An 18,762-nucleotide genomic window follows, 5' to 3' on the forward strand; every position below is an offset into this window, starting at 1 on the left:
GTTATGCTCCCAGATTGCAGCAATTGGTGCAGATCATATTCCGCCGTATAGTCCCGTTAAATGCGGGCGGCGGGCATAGCAGGAACCGACAAAGCTTCAGTTATGGCTGCAGACCCACGCGGAGGCCATCAAAGGAGCTGCCACATCGCTGGCGCTCCAGGCCACGCCCCTCAGCCAATTTTTATAGCTTTGTTTCGACACACGATTTCTTGGAATTCTTACACACACTGGCAACTGATTATTCCTACGAATCTCTGCTTGCATCAGTCTCTTTCGCTGCAGAATCCCGAGGTCAAAGCAATGGGTCTTTGTGAAGGACAGTTGTTTGAGCCCTATTTTTTTTGGTTTAAACTGAGTTAACAATGATGCATATTCAATCTCTGAACATTCCATCTGAAACTGATTACAGAGCTGAGCAACCTCAATTTCATTCAGCCTCAATCTTATTCGGTTGGCTTCTACGTGTTGTCCATTTAGTTCCTGGATGAGATTCGACCGTTATGAACTCCATTTGTAACATGTCATGGTCACTGTAACTTATGGGGAGGACTTTCAAAGATTTCACGCGTGAGTGGAGTACATCAGATTAAAGATGTAGTCAATATTAGATGATTGATCACCACGCTGCCAGGTTGAGCCTGGAGGTATATCACCTTATGTGCAGCCATTTAACATCGATAATCGTTGTGCGTTTAATTCATACAGCCATTCCTTTGCTAATAAGTCTTTATCCGATTTTAGAGGCTTAAAGTAATCCATATTTAAGTCTCAGCATACTATTATGCCTGCCCTTTGTGTGGATTCTATCAGGCTGTCCATGATTGTCGAGACTTGATCGATGAATGAATAGGTACCTGCTCTGCCGTGAGTCCAGTACAGGTTTATCACATGTATAACGTCCACAGCATTCTTTAAGAGATTGGTCTTAACTATCTCCGATACTTGGATATAGGGTGAGTAGCTAGTGGATTTTAATAAGCGGTAGCCTGAAGATCGCTTAATCATGGTTAAGAGGCCAGCCATTTGGATGCCCCTTCTCGGCCTTGCATGCAGGTTAAAGGGTGCATTCAAACTCAGAAGAGACTGGTAATTCACGCATCCAGGTTTCTTGTAGACAAGCGAGATGAATGTCTTGCAGCCAATTGTTGTTGAGTAGATGAGAGAAACCTTGCATGTTCCATGACCCAAATATGCAGACTTGAGCCACTGCGTTCGTCTGACGTTAACTTCTATTTATCCTTCAGTGATTTTGCGAGCCAATTCCAGTTACCTTTTTGTTCTTTGAGGACAAGGCTGCTAGAGAGTACAATCTCAGCGTTATCGTCGGTTCTGTGACCGTTTATGGTGATACTGATTTTGTCTATTGGACTGGATCTTGGTTCTGATTGAGCCTCGACAAAAGAAACCTTGTGGGGTCCGGGCCTGGATGGTCCATTTTGTTGTGAGAATTCAATTAACGGAATATGTACTGCGGTTGGTCGATCGACAAGGTAATTTGGCCGGTTCTTCATAGATGTAAAAGATTGAGTGCCATGAGTTGTTTAAATGGCATAGTAAATGACGTGATCTTGTTCGTGTTTTTGATAACGGCATCCGTTATTTTATAGATATCAAAACACAGTGACAGTAAGGCGTCTGCTGCTTCAAGGATGGTACCTGCGATTATGTTTGATACTACGTGCAGTACCACCTTATCATTGCGGTTTTCTTCAGGGAATTCAATGATTTTTATGTCCCGTGAGCCCAGTGCTCGTAGGCGTGGGGTGTGATATAGTAGTTTTATTACGTTGGTACGGTTCAAGATCAACTTGTCGCATGAGTCTAATCTCTCCAACATGATTTTATCCACCAAATTGTAATCCAAGTGCCGATCTGCATCAGGCACTTAACGTGCTATCGGCAGCTTACAAACTGTTTTAGTTGGTTATCTTTCCAAATTCCGTTCAATTAATGATGTTGACGAAGTTGGAGTACTTGGGAAGTCTCCCGCCAATTCCGGGTTGGCAGCATCCAAAGGCAATCGAATAGGCTTCAAGATGCCAGGACGATTCCTTTGCGAGCTAGCTGCTATCTGCTCTCTTTTTTCCTGTAACGTAGTGAACACAGGACTCATGGCTGCAAGATCGCTTATTGGCGGGTCAGTGGATTTCGGGATTATTGAACAATTTCTACCGCTATTAAAAGCTTCAGTCCTGATTTGTAGTTCTCCTATGGGGTGGAGCAGGCTCGTCTTGGAGCACACACTTACGCCGTCGGGAGGGGTTTTTGACAAAACCTCACTCCGCGCCTCAGGCAAATCAGGCACTCCTGTGTCGTCAATTCTTGCCGGCTGAAGAGCGGGCATCGCACTTTCATCACGGTAGGAGTCATCATACACAGACAAGTCCAAACGATCATCAGGGAGAGCCTGTGTGGCATCATCAGTGTGAATCACTACGTCCTCATGTGAAGCAACAGGTAGAGTAGCCAGAGTGTTGTTGATTGCATTACTTGGTAAGTGAGGTCGTGTAAGCGTATTGTCTGCTTTCTCTACAATCTGTATCACATTGATGTTTTTTCAGAAATTTTCGTGCACCTCTTAGTTGTGTCTTCTTCTGCCCAGGAAGGTTTTTAGCCTTCTTTATTTGCAGCAGCTGATGTTGCTTCTGTTTTGTAGTTTTCTGTGGAATGGAATCTGCACCACTAAAGATAGGAAAGACACCCCTTGTCTTGACTAGGTCAACAGCAGCGGCTTTAGTGACACTAATCGAATCGGGAAACGGCATTCGAAGTGCAGAACTACCCGCAACTTGATCATTCAGCCGTGCCATATTGGCAGAGTTTCTTGATTGATAAAAAGCTGTATTGAATGAGATTTCTGCAGCGTTTTCAATTATGTGATTATCAGAAACGTGACCACGTTTGGGTGTAGATGATGAAAGGTCATCAATCGAGATGCCCTTTTCTACACCCCTCTCAGAGTCAGAGGACATTGGAGTCACACTTATTAGTGCCGCGGGGATGTTAACCTTGAGGCATGTGTTTTCTATCAGAAGAGCTAGCATTTGTTTTGAGGCATCAACCACTGGGCCCAGTGCAGGAATTGGCGGCTGAGGCTGTGCATTTGGAAGTGGAGTTATGTCAATCGGTGTAGTACACAAGTCCTTTAAGTGGTTGGGTTGGGGATTCACTACTGCATCCGTGTGATTCTTGAGGAAGAGGACCAGGGCCTCTTTTGCCTCTTCGGCGAATAGTTTTTTTATCAATGGTGTCATTGCGTTTCTGGTCATTTGCCGAGGAGAGGACTGCCATCAATTTTTGGGTTACCTCATCCTGTTTGTTGCTGTGCGAGCTGTGCAACTCTTCCAAGTGGAATAGTTTTGAGTTCATTAGGGCTACTAAGATCGTTAAATCTTTTGTGTTTTCATTGATAGACTCATAAAGTTTAGTGAAAGGCATCAAAGAAATAGCCATTGAAGAAATTAGTGTTGCTTGCAGTTCATTCATAGACACGTGATCACATGAGGCCACTCGGTCCCCTGTGACTTTCTGTGCCTCTTCATTAGGACGTGTAATACGGCCAGTAGCAGGATTGGCCCTCCTTACTTTAGGAAATGGTCGATCGACAAAAGAGGAGTCCGAAGTTGAATTCTCATCCGTAATTGAATCCGCACTAGATTGATGATACGATTTTTTTGATGAGTGATGGCAGAGTTGATGATTGGAGCTGGAATTGATGTAGGGTCTTTTCTGAGATTCCAGCAGGGTTGCAGGTGACACCTGGGTTGATTCACCTGGAGACGAGACCTCTGCCTTTTTAGCATGTTTATATTTGACGGACCCCCAGATGTCTTCATTAGCGTCAGTAAGATCTAGTCCCTTTTCTATTTGAATGGCGTCAGCCAGACGGGAGGAGCATGGGGGACTGGAGCGCAAGGCTCCGGTCCCGCAGGTAAGTTAGGGTGGTGGGACTGTGTATTCTCGGGGATTGTGTATTCTCGCCTGCTGTTCCAGCCACCTGATTGGCTGAGCGCCCTTCCCCGGGTGCGAATAGATGTTTTGAACTCTTATCCTTGCTTTTGCACTCACTTTGCTCAGACCCATGCGTCTGGCTCACAGGCTCCTAACCTAGATTATTTCCTACAGCTCTGGGCAATAATGCTGAAGTAATTTACCCACCCAAATTGCCGATGTGAATTATAGGCGTTTTGCATTTGGTTGTGTCAGGAAGTGAAGAGTGCATCACAGCAGGTGAGCATGCCATCGGTCAGTTTATGCAAGGTCCCCCCAAAGCATACAACAACAGGTGCATGTGTGTGTGGCGTAGATTTTACAAGTCATTATTACTTTACTGTTCCCTCATTTATTTTGCATGATATATCTGATGTGAAGAATTTCCTCTTAGATGCTTAATGTGCTGAGATAAGTATACTATAATGCATATTTTGTTATTACTTGCAATTATAACCTAATCAAAACATGCCAAATGCACTATACTATTGTCATATCAAATACTTTCTTTTGTACAGATTTTGTTTACAACTGCTTTTACTGTACTGCAGAACAATAGAAAAGTTCATGGTAAATGTGTTACAGGCTGTTTAGTAATACAGTTAAGCTCAATTTACAAAATACTTAATTTTTTTACTTTAAAACAGAAACGCGAAACATTTCTAATAATCTGTCCATAACGACTAAAATAGACCTTGAACATCCTGGAATGAGGGAGTATGCCAGGAACAGAGGCTGGTGGGATGGCAAGAAAGAGTTTAATTTTGCTGCAGTCTATTCCTATGATAACACAGCAAGATTGATTACCTCCGGTGGCAGATACTGTGAAGGTTACAAACAACTGAAGAAGCACAAAGGTAAGGGTTCTCGTGTTTTGATACACACAACAAATCATCCGCTAAATATCTACACTGATGCAAAGGATTAACACTGATTTAGCAAAGAGGCACGCAACCTCCGATTAATACAGCGTTTTCTATTTCTGTTTAGGGATGCTCGTAGAGGTGTTTCCACGTAGCTTGGGCTTATTCAATGCCAGTATTTAGAGCAGATGATACGTCATAGACAATTAAAATGAAATGTCTAATGCTGATCTCTGATTGAAAGGATACCCTAAAATGAACAGGGTCATTCCAAAACAGATTAGGTAAAGTAAGAAATTAGAAAAGAGGGGAACATCACATTACACCATGATGAGGAGCATTAGAGGAACGACAACCCTGAATTAACAGTGTCAAGAAACCAAGTTATTAAAGATGAAAGGTAACATTTTATAAATTGACTTATGGGAATAGGTATGGTTTGATATTCAATGTTGTTGGTGTAGTTCATACCTGGAGCTAAATATGTCCATCAGGGACTCCAGTAAGTCAAAGTTCAAAGGGTCCTGTTAGACTGACAGTGAAAGCTGGGTGACAGCGAGTGAGGAATGCCTGCCTCGGGAGCAGAATGAACAATTTCATACCCTATATTTTCAATTTTGTTATCCTGGGCCTGATACTAGCCCTAAAACAAGACTATACAAAAATCTGTCGACCGGCAGATGAACATGTCATTCATGGCAACAGCCCTTTCCCTGGCCCAATATCGTAAACGCCAGAAACGCTATTCACTGAGACCGCCGTATCACGCATACTTCAAGGATGTGAAGAAAATAACAAAACCAATGTGAGTTGAACATGGCCAGAATGATCAGACTTAGGATAGAAACCCACATGCATCCATTAGGCATGAAGCACACATGCGCACAACATGAAGAAAATGCAGTAGGCCAATTATACATTTATACATGAAGAATATTGTTTGCAACCATATAGACACGAAGAACATAACATAAGCAATGTATACGCTGAAATGGCACTTAAAGATACGTATATAGCTCACTAACATAGAAACGTGAGAGAAATGGACAGTCATCGTTTTCCAAATGGAAGCAGCAGCACGCATTAATAGAAATGGGAGGTTTCAAAGCTTCGTGTAACTCAAACTGCTGAATTCACTGAAATACAGACTCGTGCAGGGCACAGGCAGTAGCTGAATGGCCCCTTCCAAGGTTACTGAAAGATTAGGGAGAACTTGGATGTTCCAGAAGAGAAAATGAGATAACAATTCCCAAGGCACAAGACATATTTCTCTAAGATTAATTAAAGGACAACCAGCCCTTGAATGGCAGGTGCCAAATAACTGGAAGCTAAAACTTTATAAAGAACGGATCAACTAAGTCTCTAGTGGTCAGAAAGGTAATAACACTTGGGTGCATATTAGCTAAAATCTTAGTAAATACAGGGTGAAATAATTCAGAGCGTGGGCCCCTCTCATGTGACCCATTATTCAAGAGAAGAGTCTATCCATTAGCCGCAGACACATATAAACACCTACATTGACTCCTACATATTACCAGATGGATAGTGCCATGCAAGGCTGTCTACAAAAGCGTTACTCTGGCTCATGGTCTAGATGTAAGGGCTGGTATCTTTTTCAATTGAAAAAAAGCAGTACGAGGACCTTTTTCTCCCTACTCCCATTTTTGGTGTTGATGGCTTGTCAACTGCTCAAGGTTGGTAAGTAAGATGCCAACCAGTCCATTATGCAGTAGCCAATTAAAGGACTAACCCATATACAAGTTATACAGAGTCTATTCCCTTAACCAATCCCTCAACCCTGTGGGTTTTTGTAACCAAGATTGTGATGTGACATCAAGGATGACATATTTTTCATTTCTAAACCATTATTGTGCCTAAGAAAGGCAGATCCTGTGAAGAGTTTACTTGCTTGTTGCTGTCCCGGTTTATATGGATTGTTAATAAAGCAGGTTTTTGCCATTTACCTTTTCTATTTCCATTATTGGGTCTGGGAATTCTGGCCTACCATTTCCGCTTAAACTGGGGTTTTCCAGACCATTATTACATATGGTAGCGAGTCGGATGCTTCGCAAAGGCATCCAGACTATCAAAGTTCCCTTCCGTGGCCTGAAGACTACGAGGTGACCTGTGAAAACCAGTGAATCAAGCGTGAACTGAGAAGGTCGACAGGAGCCTCCTTGGAGAAAATGCTGTCCGATCCCGCAGGGCGCCTTGTAGGACGGAATGCGGCTGGCTGATTGAGGGAAGTTAGATACCGGATGTCTTCAACCATTTTACAGATGTAAATATAGATTGACCTGGCACAACAGGGGAGGGAATTGTTTGTATATTGGGGAACAGAAATGATAAAGGATTGAATATAGTGGAATGCCTGCTACAAGGTCGCAGAAGCCAATGCTCTGAATCTCGTGACAAGGTATTAATGGTGGTGAGGTTTCCCGGGACAAGGTCATGGAAAAGTCAGTTGAATACTCCCTTCCGGGGTATGATAAGATGAGAAGATACCTCACCAGATGATAAGACGGCCGTATTATATTGTGTTATATTTATGTGTGTAGCAATTGCTGGGGCCACCGTTAGAGTGTTAAGTGGTTTAGTTTTCTGAAAAGTTAAGTTTTGTGCATAGTAGTGCATGTGGTGGAGGACGTGAAGCTGTGGTTTGGACCAAAAGGGCATGGTCTAGAGCACAGGCAGCGTTTGTAGTGTCTGCCCAGGTAGTTGGTGTGACAGAATGTTTGGAGGAGACGTAGAGGTGTTGGAAATAAAGGGAGATATTGTTGGAGGGAGAGAATGAAGGAGGGGTGAATAGGGAGTAAGCAGAACTAGAACATAGGTTTGGTAAGTATTGGCAGACTAAAACGGTGACTTGTGATGATGGGAGATGCTCCACTTATGCATTTATGTAAAGCATTACTCTGGTATAAGGACAACATTGGGAAATATCACGTGCAGTGGGTGAAAGGCACAGATGGCAAGATGTTTATGCCTTGGCCGCAGGAAGGTACACTTTGGAGATCAGTATTGCAACACATGACAAATTTGCATGCTGCATACAAAGGGACGAAATTAGAAAAACATTTAGCCATTCTTAAACAGTGGAAGATATATGTGGAGGACGAAACGGAAGAGCCACCCACAAGAGAGTGGATGCTTAATCAGCATGACTGGGATGGCCCTGCGTACATGGCTCCTCCTGCCCCCGCTCCCGCCCCTGCGAATCAATCCGTCTTCCGAAATACGGGGTCTATACCCATTGCAAGATATAAAAGCAGTAGCGGGATATACTAACCCCACCCACAGCAACAAAGATGTTTTAAACAGAGTGAAAATAATCAAAAGTCAGTGTCCGTGTGCGATGAATACAGTGAACACTGAGTTGCAGGCAATTTTACAGAGGCTGAGGAAGCGATCTGAGACAGAGAGGCAGGCAGGGCACTAGGGAAGAGACAGCGATTGCCTGGGATGAGTGAGTAGGAGGACAAATATTGCTTAAGATGGTCGGAAGAAATGTGGATGCTTCTAAAAAAGGGGAAAGGGAAGTTGGAGAAAGACAGTAGGAAGTGAAAAGAGAAAAAGAGGGAAGAGAACAGGAGAAGGAAGAGAGAATCGGAAAAAGTATGAAGAGGAGAAAGAAGCAAGAGGTGGACGGAGTGAGGGATAGAAAGTGAAAAGAACAGAGAAGGGAAGAAGAGGAGAAGGAAATTGAGAGGTGAAATGAAGAAGAAAAGGAAAGGGCAAAACAAAGTGGAAATAGGGAAAGGGAGTGTAGTGGAAGAAGTTATAAGTGGATTGTAAAGGACGATTACCCTGAAGAGACTAGACTTTGAGGACACAGAAGATGGAAGTGATGAAAGTGGTGATACAATTTTTATTGATGGGGAAAGAGGAAGGAAGAGAAGAGGAGGGGGGTGAGGCTGCATAAGCCTCTTCTACAGGCTTAAGAATAGGGGAGGAAAGAACGTAGCTGCATTTGGAAGAATCAGGGCAAATGCCAGTGCCTGTTAAAAGCTCTGGGCTCCCGAGAATGTGATCAAGAAGCCTAGAAGACTGAACACTTTATGTGAACAGATTGAGAAATTTACCGGGACGAAAGAAAAAGAATTTGACAGATGTGACACACAAGATGGGAGTTGACTGTGGGGGGACAGAACATAGAACTGACGCAATTCCCATTGCTAGATAAGGTGGGAGGATGTGCGCAATATTTACCATGGCCACAGGTGGACAAGAATAATTCATTTGAGGGGATTGGGTCCTCCGACATATTCCATATCTATGACAGGTGATGTCCACAGCTGTGCTGCTTCGGAAAATCTTCGGCGTCTGCGTCCTGCATCGATGACGTCATTGCGCCGTCCCCGAGGACCTCCTCCGACGGCCGACGTCACCCGATGTGATAAGTAGGACGCACAACGCCCATAGCCTCAGTTCTGTTTTTTCCACGAACGTGTTCGCTTCGTGAATCTCGCCTCGACTCTTTGGAGTTTGCTGTTTTTCTTCTCGGTTCATTGAACCTGTTCGGTTTTTTGTGAAGACCTGTTCGTGGCGATGTCTACTTCGTCTTCAACCCCGCGTCCGGGCTTCAAGAAATGTGGGGACTGTGGGTCCAAGATGTCGGTCACAGACTTGCACGACGCCTGCCTCTGGTGCCTCCGGGAGGCCCACGATACGGATGACTGTGTCGACTTGCAGTCGCTCATGGCAAAGGCCTTGCGGGAACACAAGAAGAAGCTGTCGGTAGGTCGGGTGTCTAAGCCCCGGAAGTCGAGGTCTGCGGGGCTTTCGATGGATGACTCGAGGGGCGACTCTCCGCGTCATCTTCGGAAGTCCAGCGGGTCTCCTTCCAGTAGTCGGTCTCCCCACTCCTCTGACTCTTCGAGGCATTCCCGCAAGCGCCGGCATCGGTCGCCTTGCCCGTCCTCTTCCTAGGACTCCGCCCGTCGGCGGATCGCTTATCCCTCCATGCAAGCGACACCGGAGGAATGGGCTTCCTTCGGGAAGCAGATGCTAGCGATTCTTGAATCGCAGGGCACTGGTCCGTCCGCGCCTCCGAGTGGGGTCGGTCGGCACCGGTTGTGAGACACCGCTCGTACTCCTTCGTGCTCGGGTGGTTGGCACGGCTTGCGGGAGAAGTCCCGCTCGGACAAGGGTAGCCGTTCTTGCCATACCCGTTCCAGGTCCCGGTCCTCGACGCGCTCGAGACTGCGTGGTCCTGTGCCGTCTTCGAAGAAGACGTCGACGCCTGTGGCGCCGAGGTCGTCGACGATTTCTCTCGAGGCTCCACCTCCGAGGGGGTCGTCGACGCTGTCGGCTCCTAGGTCGAGAGACACGCTCGGAGCTCCGTGTGACACCGGCGCCGACTCGTTCGGCGCCCTCGATGCCTTTCGAGGCGGTGGTGTCGGAGGGGCCCCGTGGCACAGGGTTAGCCCCTAAAAAGGCTCTGGCTAAGGTCAGGCACTGCTTTGGTCCCCAGATGTCTTCCTTCTCCCCGCCTGGAGTACATTTCAGAGGGTGATGAAGGCTCTGATGACGGCTTGGTTCCGGTTACAGTACCTGATGAGCTTATCTCGGGCCATAGCCAGTTTGATGACCTGAGGCAGTCACTGCATGATGCCGGGGGACTGGACACCTCTCCGGAGGTGGAGTTTTGTAGGCCGGAGCCTGGCACTCATGCCGATTCTTCATATCGGCGCCTTATGTCTCGGGTCACCGAGTACTTGGGTTGGTCAGCTCCCCCAGGGGAGTTCATTCAGGATGATCTCACGGACATTCTTGATCTTGGTCCTCCCATTGACCCGGTTTTGCCGTTTCATATGGCTCTGCAGAGAAGGGTGGCGGCAGCTTGGACTGCTCCGGAGAGTCTCCCGGCAGTGGGCAAGTCTTTGTCGCGAAAATACCGTCCAGCCAGTAGCGACCCCTGCTACTTGTCCAGGCGCCCCACTCCGGAGAGTTTGGTGGTGCAGGCGGCTACAGCCCCGGCAAAGCAGGCGTTGTATCCTACCATCCCTCTGGATAGGGACGACAAACGTTTTGACGGCTGGATGAAGAAAGTGTTTTCTTCAGGGGGTATGGCGCTTCAGGCGGCCAACTCCATATGTGCCTTGACGGTGAACATCTTTTTGGCAGCAAGGCTGACGAGAGCCTTGAGAGGTTGCAGACCTCCAAAGCTGCAGCAAGTCGTTGGGCCCTGCAGTTCGCCAACCTCCGCCTTTTCGTCCTAGGGGACAGCAATGGAGGGGAGGTTCCTTTCGCTATTACTTGTTCTTCAGTAAAGCGAGAGGAGCTAGCAGTCAAAGAGGCCACCGTAAGAGTGCCAGAGGTGGAAACAAGGGTACTCGAGGTGCCAAGGCCGCTCGGGCAGTTGCCTCTTTGCCCTCAGTCAACGCCGCAGCCGCTACCACTCAGTCATGAGGCCAGGTCCCATGGTTCGCCGGTTGGGGGAAGGCTGGCGCAGCATCTTGTAGAGTGGCGAGCCATTACTTCAGATGTGTGGGTTCTGGAGATCATAACCCACGGCTACTGTGTTCCTTTTCGGCAGAGGCCTCACGGCAATCCACCTGGGAACCTCTCTTTGAAGAGTCCGGATCCGCTCCTTGCGCAGGAAATTCAAGCCCTGCTGCAGAAAGGCGCCATAGAACTGGTGCCTGTAGCAGAGAGGAATAAGGGATGGTATTCCCCTTATTTTTTGATTTAGAAGAAAGACGGGGGATTGAGACCCATCATGGACTTGCGCGGTTTGAACAAACTCCTCAGGAAGGACAAGTTCAAGATGGTTACTCTCTCTCAAGTCCTCCAGGCCCTTTAACTTCAGGACTGGTTGGTGTCTCTCGACCTCAAGGATGCTTACTTCCATGTGCTGATCCATCCCAAGCACAAGAAGTACCTGAGGTTCGCGGTTGGCGACTCGCACTTTCAGTTTCGGGTCCTGCCGTTCAGATTATTCTCTGCCCCGAGGATTTTCATCAAGATCATGGTGGTGGTGGCAGCGCATCTCAGGAAAGGGGGGATTCATGTCTACCCCTACCGGACGATTGGCTAATCAGGGGGAGCTCTCCCGAGCAAGTCCTGGATCATCTGTCCGTCACCTGCCACTCCCTTCACAAGCTGGGCTTCTCCCTCAATTTAAAGAAGTCCCATTTGACACCAACGCCGCGGCTCCAGTACATCGGAGCAGTGCTCGATACGTCCCTGGGGCAGTGTTCTCCTCTCCAGGTGAGGGCTCTTCACATTCAGCAGATGGTGCACAAGTTTCAACTTGCCCAGAATCTCCCAGCGTCCGAGTTCTTGAGACTGCTCGGCCTCATGGCATCCTTCATTCTTCTGGTGCCAGAGGCTCGTCTGCGGATGAGATCTTTGCAGTGGGCACTCAAGCTCCAGTGGTCTCAGTCCTCCGCCATGCTGTCGGACTCTGTTCAGATGCCGCCCTCGGTCACCCAGGACCTTCTGTGGTGGGCCGTCGAAGGCAATCTGATGAAGGGGTCCCCATTTTGGCTGCCCTGGCCGGAGGTGACGATCGTGACGGACGCATCCCTCACGGGATGGGGAGCTCATGCCAACGAGTTGACAGTCAGCGGTCGTTGGTCTCCGTCGGAGTCCAGACTCCATATCAATCTGTTGGAGCTGAGGGCCGTCAGGCTTGCCCTAAAGGCTTTTCTGCCGACTGTGCGAGGAAAGAGTGTCCTGATTCTAACGGGCAACACGGTGGCCATGCACTACCTCAACAAAAAGGGGGGGGCAGGGTAACTTCCTCTGTGCAGGGAGGCGATGCAGCTCGAGTTCTGGGCCATCCAGCAGGAAGTTTCGATCTCGGCTGTTCATCTGGCCGGAGATGACAACGAGACGGCGGACGCTCTGAGCAGGCAGAGCACCATCTCTCACGAGTGGGAGCTAGCTCAGGAGATTCTCCTGGAGATCTTCGCCCTTTGGGGGACCCCTCAAGTAGATCACTTCGCCTCCAGTGTCAACCGGAAGTGCGAAAGGTTTTGCTTGCGGGAATTTCCTCCAAAAGGAGCCTTAGGAGACGCGTTCGTGGTGGAGTGGTCATTCCCACTGCTGTACGCGTTTCCTCCAGTCCCTGTCATCCCGCAAGTACTGCGGAGGCTACGGAGGTTCGGTTCCCGGATGATCCTCATTGCTCTGGCGTGGGCCCGGAGGACGTGGTACCCGGACCTTCTCGACTTGTCCATCTGCCCTCCACGTCGTCCTCCCTACCGAGATGATCTGCTCTCATGGGAGGGAGGTCGGGTTCTCCATCCAGAGGTCAGATCCCTCAACCTTCACGCTTGGCTTCTGAAAGGTTGAGGTATAAGGATTGGGAACTCCCTGAAGACGTGATGGAGGTGTTGCTCTCGGCCAGGCGGCCGGCAACAAAGTCTCTGTACCGTTGCCGTTGGAGAAAGTTCTGCGACTGGTGCAGAGTTAAGAATGTGGATCCTTTGGAATGTGACATTCCCATGGTTCTGTCTTTTTTTGCTTTCATTGGCCCACAGGGGCTTGCAAGCTGGGACCATTAAAGTTTACCTGGCGGCGCTGTCCATATTTAAGCGCTCGTCTGAAGTGTTCCTATTTTAAGATTCCTTTAATTTCTCCGTTTTTGAAAGGGCTCACTAATGTGTTCCCTCCGTCACCTTTTCTGGTGCCCGGTTGGGATTTGAACCTTGTTCTTAAGTTTCTTATGGGTGCTCCGTTTGAGCCTTTACATTCTTGCCCTTTGAGACTGCTAACTCTTAAAACTGTGTTTTTAGTTGCGGTTACTTCCGCTCACATAGTGAGTGAGTTACAGGCACTTTCAATTAAGCCACCCTTCACTGTGTTTCATAAGGACAGGGTTGTCCTTAGAGTTCGTCCTCCTTTTCTTCCGAAGATGGTTTCGGAATTTCATTTGAGCCAGAAGGTTGTTCTTCCGGCATTCTATCCTCCTCCACTTCCTGGTAAGGAAGAGGAGAGGCTCCATAGGCTTGATCCTAGGAGAGTGTTGAGCTTTTATATTTCGCGCATGTCCCAGGTCAGAGTGGACGATCAACTTTTCATTGGTTACGCTGGAAAGCGTTTGGGACAAGCTGTGACGAAACCGACTTTGTCTCGTTGGATTATTTTAGCTATCTCCGAGTGTTACCGCTTGCCGGGTAAGGACCCTCCGGCTGGCTTGCGAGCCCATTCTACCAGGGTAGTGGCTGCGTCTACTGCCCTGCAGAGGGGTGTTCCTATTCGTCACATCTGTGATGCAGCCACCTGGGCTTCAGTACATACTTTTGTACGTCACTACTCCCTCGATTCCATCAGAGGGCAGGATCTGGCCTTTGGCAAGGCAGTCCCATATTCCGCAATTTGACTGGGCATGCTAAATTTGTGTTCTAAATTCTTTTCCCACCTCCTTGCTTGGTACTGCTTTGGGAGTCTGTCATAGATATAGAATACGTCGGAGGACCCAATCCCCTCGAAGAACAAGTTACTTTCTTACCTGGTAACGTTCTTTCGATGGGATGGTCCGACGACGTATTCCATATCGCTCCCTCCCTACCTTCCCTGCTGCAGAATTTCTTTTGCGATTGCAGCTTGAGTTCCGCAAGGCCTTGTGTGTCTGTCTGGCAGAAAACTGGTGGCACACGTTCTGGGGGAAAAAACTATAACGGACGCTATGGGCGTTGTGCGTCCTACTTATCACATCGGGTGACGTCGGCCATCTGAGGAGGTCCTCAGGGACGGCGCATCGACGTCATCGACGCAGGACGCAGACGCAGAAGATTTTCCGAAGCAGCACAGCTGTGGACATTACCTGTCATAGATATGGAATACGTCGTCGGACCATCCCATCGAAAGAACGTTACCAGGTAAGAAAGTAACTTGTTCATCTTTAAACTACCAACATTGAAATCAGGAGCGGGCAAGTGGATTTATGAACTAGAAAGAATGACAGCAGGAATTACCTTAGCAGTGGGTGACATAAAGAGCTTGCTTGCTGCCATAATAGGGGAGAGAGCAGATGACATTTGGAAACTAGAGGTTATTCTGGAGTAACAGCCCAAAAAAACACTCACGACGGAGCACCTTTTAATAATTGTAGGGCCTATATATGTAGAGCACTTGGGTACAGTATCCCGATTTGTCAGACATGAGCGCGATTATGACATGAAAAATACGAGATGATGAAGACCCGGTTGCTTATATTCAGGAGATTCAAGAAAAATGGCATCTCGAAACGAGAGAACCGTGGGATAACACCATATCTATTTTATATCATCTATTATGCCTGGGGCTGTCTGAGGCATTGCAGGGTCAATTGAAAAAGCTAGTGGGAATCGAAACAAAGCCATGGCCACAGATTATGTTAGCTATTGTTCATCACTGTCGGCTGAAACAGGAGAAAGCAAAAATGAAACTTTTTGGAAAGAAAGCTGGAGGAAGCAAAACTAGTTCAGAAAAAATTATTAAAGTGTTCAGTAGAAGGAGCAATGTTAACCAGTGGGGAGGGGGTGATTACACAGGAGGAACAGCAGGTACAGCCAATGGATGGAGGAAACTTTGCAGGAAGGTGAGAATATAATTATTTTCTGCAAGGAAGTGGAGGCGCCCCTAGTGGCAAGGGGATTGGATTTCAGCTCCACAGGAAGATTCAATGGGGGACAAACTCGGTTTGTAGGACAGGCTCAGCAGTGCTGGACGTGTGGAAAAATGGGGCACAATTCTTGAGTGTGTAGAAGCAGGAGAGGTATGCAGAAAAATTGGCAAGATCCAACAGGGGCACAGCATATCCCCACCATATAGCACAGAACCGCCTGAATATTATGCCCAAGATCACACACAGTATCAAACACAAGTGCCACAAATGCAACCTGCACAACAGGGAAGGCTAATGTAAGCACAGCAAGCCTTCATGCAAATACGGATGCAGCCACAGGCACCCATACAACAGAATACAATGACATCATGGAACATAAACGCTGTACCCCAGACAACTACACCCAGAATAGGGAGTGTGACCATGGTGGGAGGGAAGCCATTCAGCGGCACAGGGATGAACTTTTAGCCACAATAATAAATCCCACAGAAAGACTTCATGTGTTCCATCCTATCCGTTACACCAGACCCATAAGAAGAACCGTGAGTCAGGGTAACCATAGGTGACAAAAAATGTTTCTTCCTTGTAGATACAGGGGCACCCAGGTACTGTGGTAGGGAGGATGTATGCACAAGGTTTTTCTGGGGCGACAAGTATGGTTCCTTTTACTGACGACTTATTAATATAGGAGAACATGACCTTTTCATGATTTGACAGATGAAGACTTGTTCACAGATGATGACTCGGATGACGAGGTAGTGTTTAACATAAGCCTTACCAACATAAGCTTTACCTATATGCTAAAAATTGAGAGAAGAGAAGTGCTGCAGAGAATGTCATTGGCAAATAAGATACCGTCTTTTCTCAAGGAATATTTGGCACAGGTACCAAGCATATTGTGGACCACTAGTCCATATGATGTGGCCCTATTGAAAGGAGTATGGACAGTCAAAATTAAAGTGAAACCAGGAGCTATTTTGACACAGATGAGACAGTACCCAATGGCAAAAGAAGCAGATGAAGATATTTATGATACAATTTCTGCTCTAGTGCGACAAGGAATACTGGTGCCATCAGAATCCCCATGCAACACGGCGTGTACCCAGTAAAAAAGGTTACAGTAAGGTTGTGGGGATTTATTCAGGATTTACACCCCCTAAACAATGTTGTTGAAGTAGAGTTACAATGGTCCCAAACCCAACCACAATATTGTGGAATATCCCATCTAGAGCTCAATATTTTTACCATGATCGATTTTGAAGAATGCATTCTTTTCAATCCCCCTCCACGAAGAGTCTCGACTTGGCTTTGTTTTCCTATCAAGGAACCAAGTGGAAACCTACAACGTTACGTCAGGGTTACTGAGTCCCGTTCAATCTTCAACCGAGTGCTCCAGATGGACTTAATGAAACGTACACCTTGATAGTGTAGTGATACAATTTGTAGACAACATTTAGGTGTGCAGTGATTCAGAGGAAGGATAAGTGACGTAGCCTGGACAGATGAAATGATGGAAGTCTTTGAGTTAAAAACTTCAACAAATGGAGCAGTAATCGCAGCAGTCCTCACACAAATAAAATACTCTAGGACACAAACCACTAGCATATTACAACAGGATTCTAGATCCAGTAATGAGAAGTCATTATTCACATGAACAAGCATTGGCCGCAGCAGCCTTTGCAATTGTACAGTCTGCCATTATTAGAATCTGCTGTACAGTAACATTATATGCAGAGCATGCCCTACTCGTAATCCTTGAAAAAAGCCAAAAAGCACATTAACCACACAGAGATCCTCTTGTTCTGAGGTAATTATATGAAATCCAGCGATCAAAATTACCAGGTGCAGAGTAGTGAACCCAGCAAGATTCATAGCAGAGCCAGTAGATGAAGTAGACTACGTGCATGATTGTACCAAGTAAACTGAATATCATGATGAAATGCTGCACTTTAAAGAAAATGCCCTTGGGGTCAAGTGGCGTCTTCTTCATTCCTGGATCATCTTTGATTGATCAAAGCACAGGTGGAATGCATACGGCGACCTCTGTGGTAAAAGTAAAACTGAATGGCAACTTTGAGACAGTGGCAAGTGCGAGGTTGCCTTTGCATTACTCGGCGTAAGCAGCAGAATTGGTACAGATCATTTTGGCACTTGAAATGCATGCAGAAGAGGCAGTAACAATGTATTCTGACTCCGCCTGCAGGATGTCAACAGTACACACAGGACTGTCACTTTGGAAGAGGCATGGATTCTTGAATGCAAATGCACTGCAGCTCTCATCGGCCATCGCTGTGGTGAAGTGCAGAGCCAACACTAAAGGTACAAATTTAATTTCTTACAGCATAAAGGCAGCTGATTTATAAGCGAAAAAGGCAGCATATTTTCCTGAAATTTGATCCGGCACGAAATAAATACACACAAACACGAAACATGGTAATGAAAGAAGCCTTTAATAGACTGCACTTAGCCAAAATTATTGAGCTGCAAGGACGAGCCCCACCAGAGGAGCAAAAATTGTGGAAGAGAAGGAGGTGCTCATTGACCCCCACAGATGTAGTGTGGCTGCAGGACAGCACCGGGAAACTAGTTCTGTCCGTGGGATTACTTAAAGTAGCATTAGATCAACTACACCACCCAGCGCATACAACACAAGAGTGTCTTGCAGCTTGGATCTTGAAAGACTGGTTCTTGCCCAATCTGGCAGAGCATGTTGCCACCTTTATTGTACATTGCTTGACTTGACAACAGTATACTGCAGGGCACACACCGCGAACAGTAAGAGGAGCAATGCCCATTCCTAACTATGTGGATATGCTCCATGGTTGTAACAGTTACAGATATATGCTATTAGTCATGTGTCCCTTTTCCCTATGTATCAAAGCCAGTCCTTGCACACATCCTGATGCCACATTTGCTGCAAGCTTCCTCATACGTGAGGTCTTCCCGAGGTGAGGAGTATGCGAAGTGCTTCAGTCTGGCAAAGGACCACATTTTTTAAATTAAGTCTTTGAGCGCATCACAATCTTTTTTAGTATTAAAGGGATGGTCTAGTAAAAATGTTTATTTAAAAAATAGATAGGCAACATAAAAAAAATACTAGCATTCTCTGTTTTAAAACTTCCTATGTAATATTTTGAGCTATTCAAGCTCAAAATTCGCAAAAGCAAGCACATGGGCGCAACCATTTTGTGAAATGGAGGCCCTCCTGCGCTGGCTTTTGCTTTTGCGGCACTAATGAAGGAAAAGCCAGCTAGCTGTAGTAAACAAAAGCTACCGCTGGGTGGCTTTCCCTTCATTAGTGCTGTAGGCGGAGGACGGGGACTGGAGACCAGAGCAGGAAAGCTGCAGCTG

At 46.8% G+C, this 18,762-nt stretch overlaps 1 protein-coding gene across 5 annotated transcripts in view; it reads left to right on the forward strand.

Annotated features, from left to right (window-relative positions):
• SCRN3 (secernin 3) overlaps positions 1 to 18,762 on the forward strand; it is a 933,307-nt gene that overhangs the window by 549,161 nt on the left and 365,384 nt on the right. For all 5 annotated transcript variants that reach the window (XM_069616243.1, XM_069616246.1, XM_069616247.1 and 2 more), the window contains one exon: positions 4,638 to 4,847. In XM_069616243.1, coding sequence (XP_069472344.1) covers positions 4,638 to 4,847 — 210 coding nt within the window. The remainder of the gene's footprint in view (positions 1 to 4,637; positions 4,848 to 18,762) is intronic.

This window comes from Ambystoma mexicanum, chromosome 9, assembly GCF_040938575.1.
Source record: "Ambystoma mexicanum isolate Mex_15411 chromosome 9, UKY_AmexF1_1, whole genome shotgun sequence".
NCBI lineage: Eukaryota > Metazoa > Chordata > Amphibia > Caudata > Ambystomatidae > Ambystoma > Ambystoma mexicanum.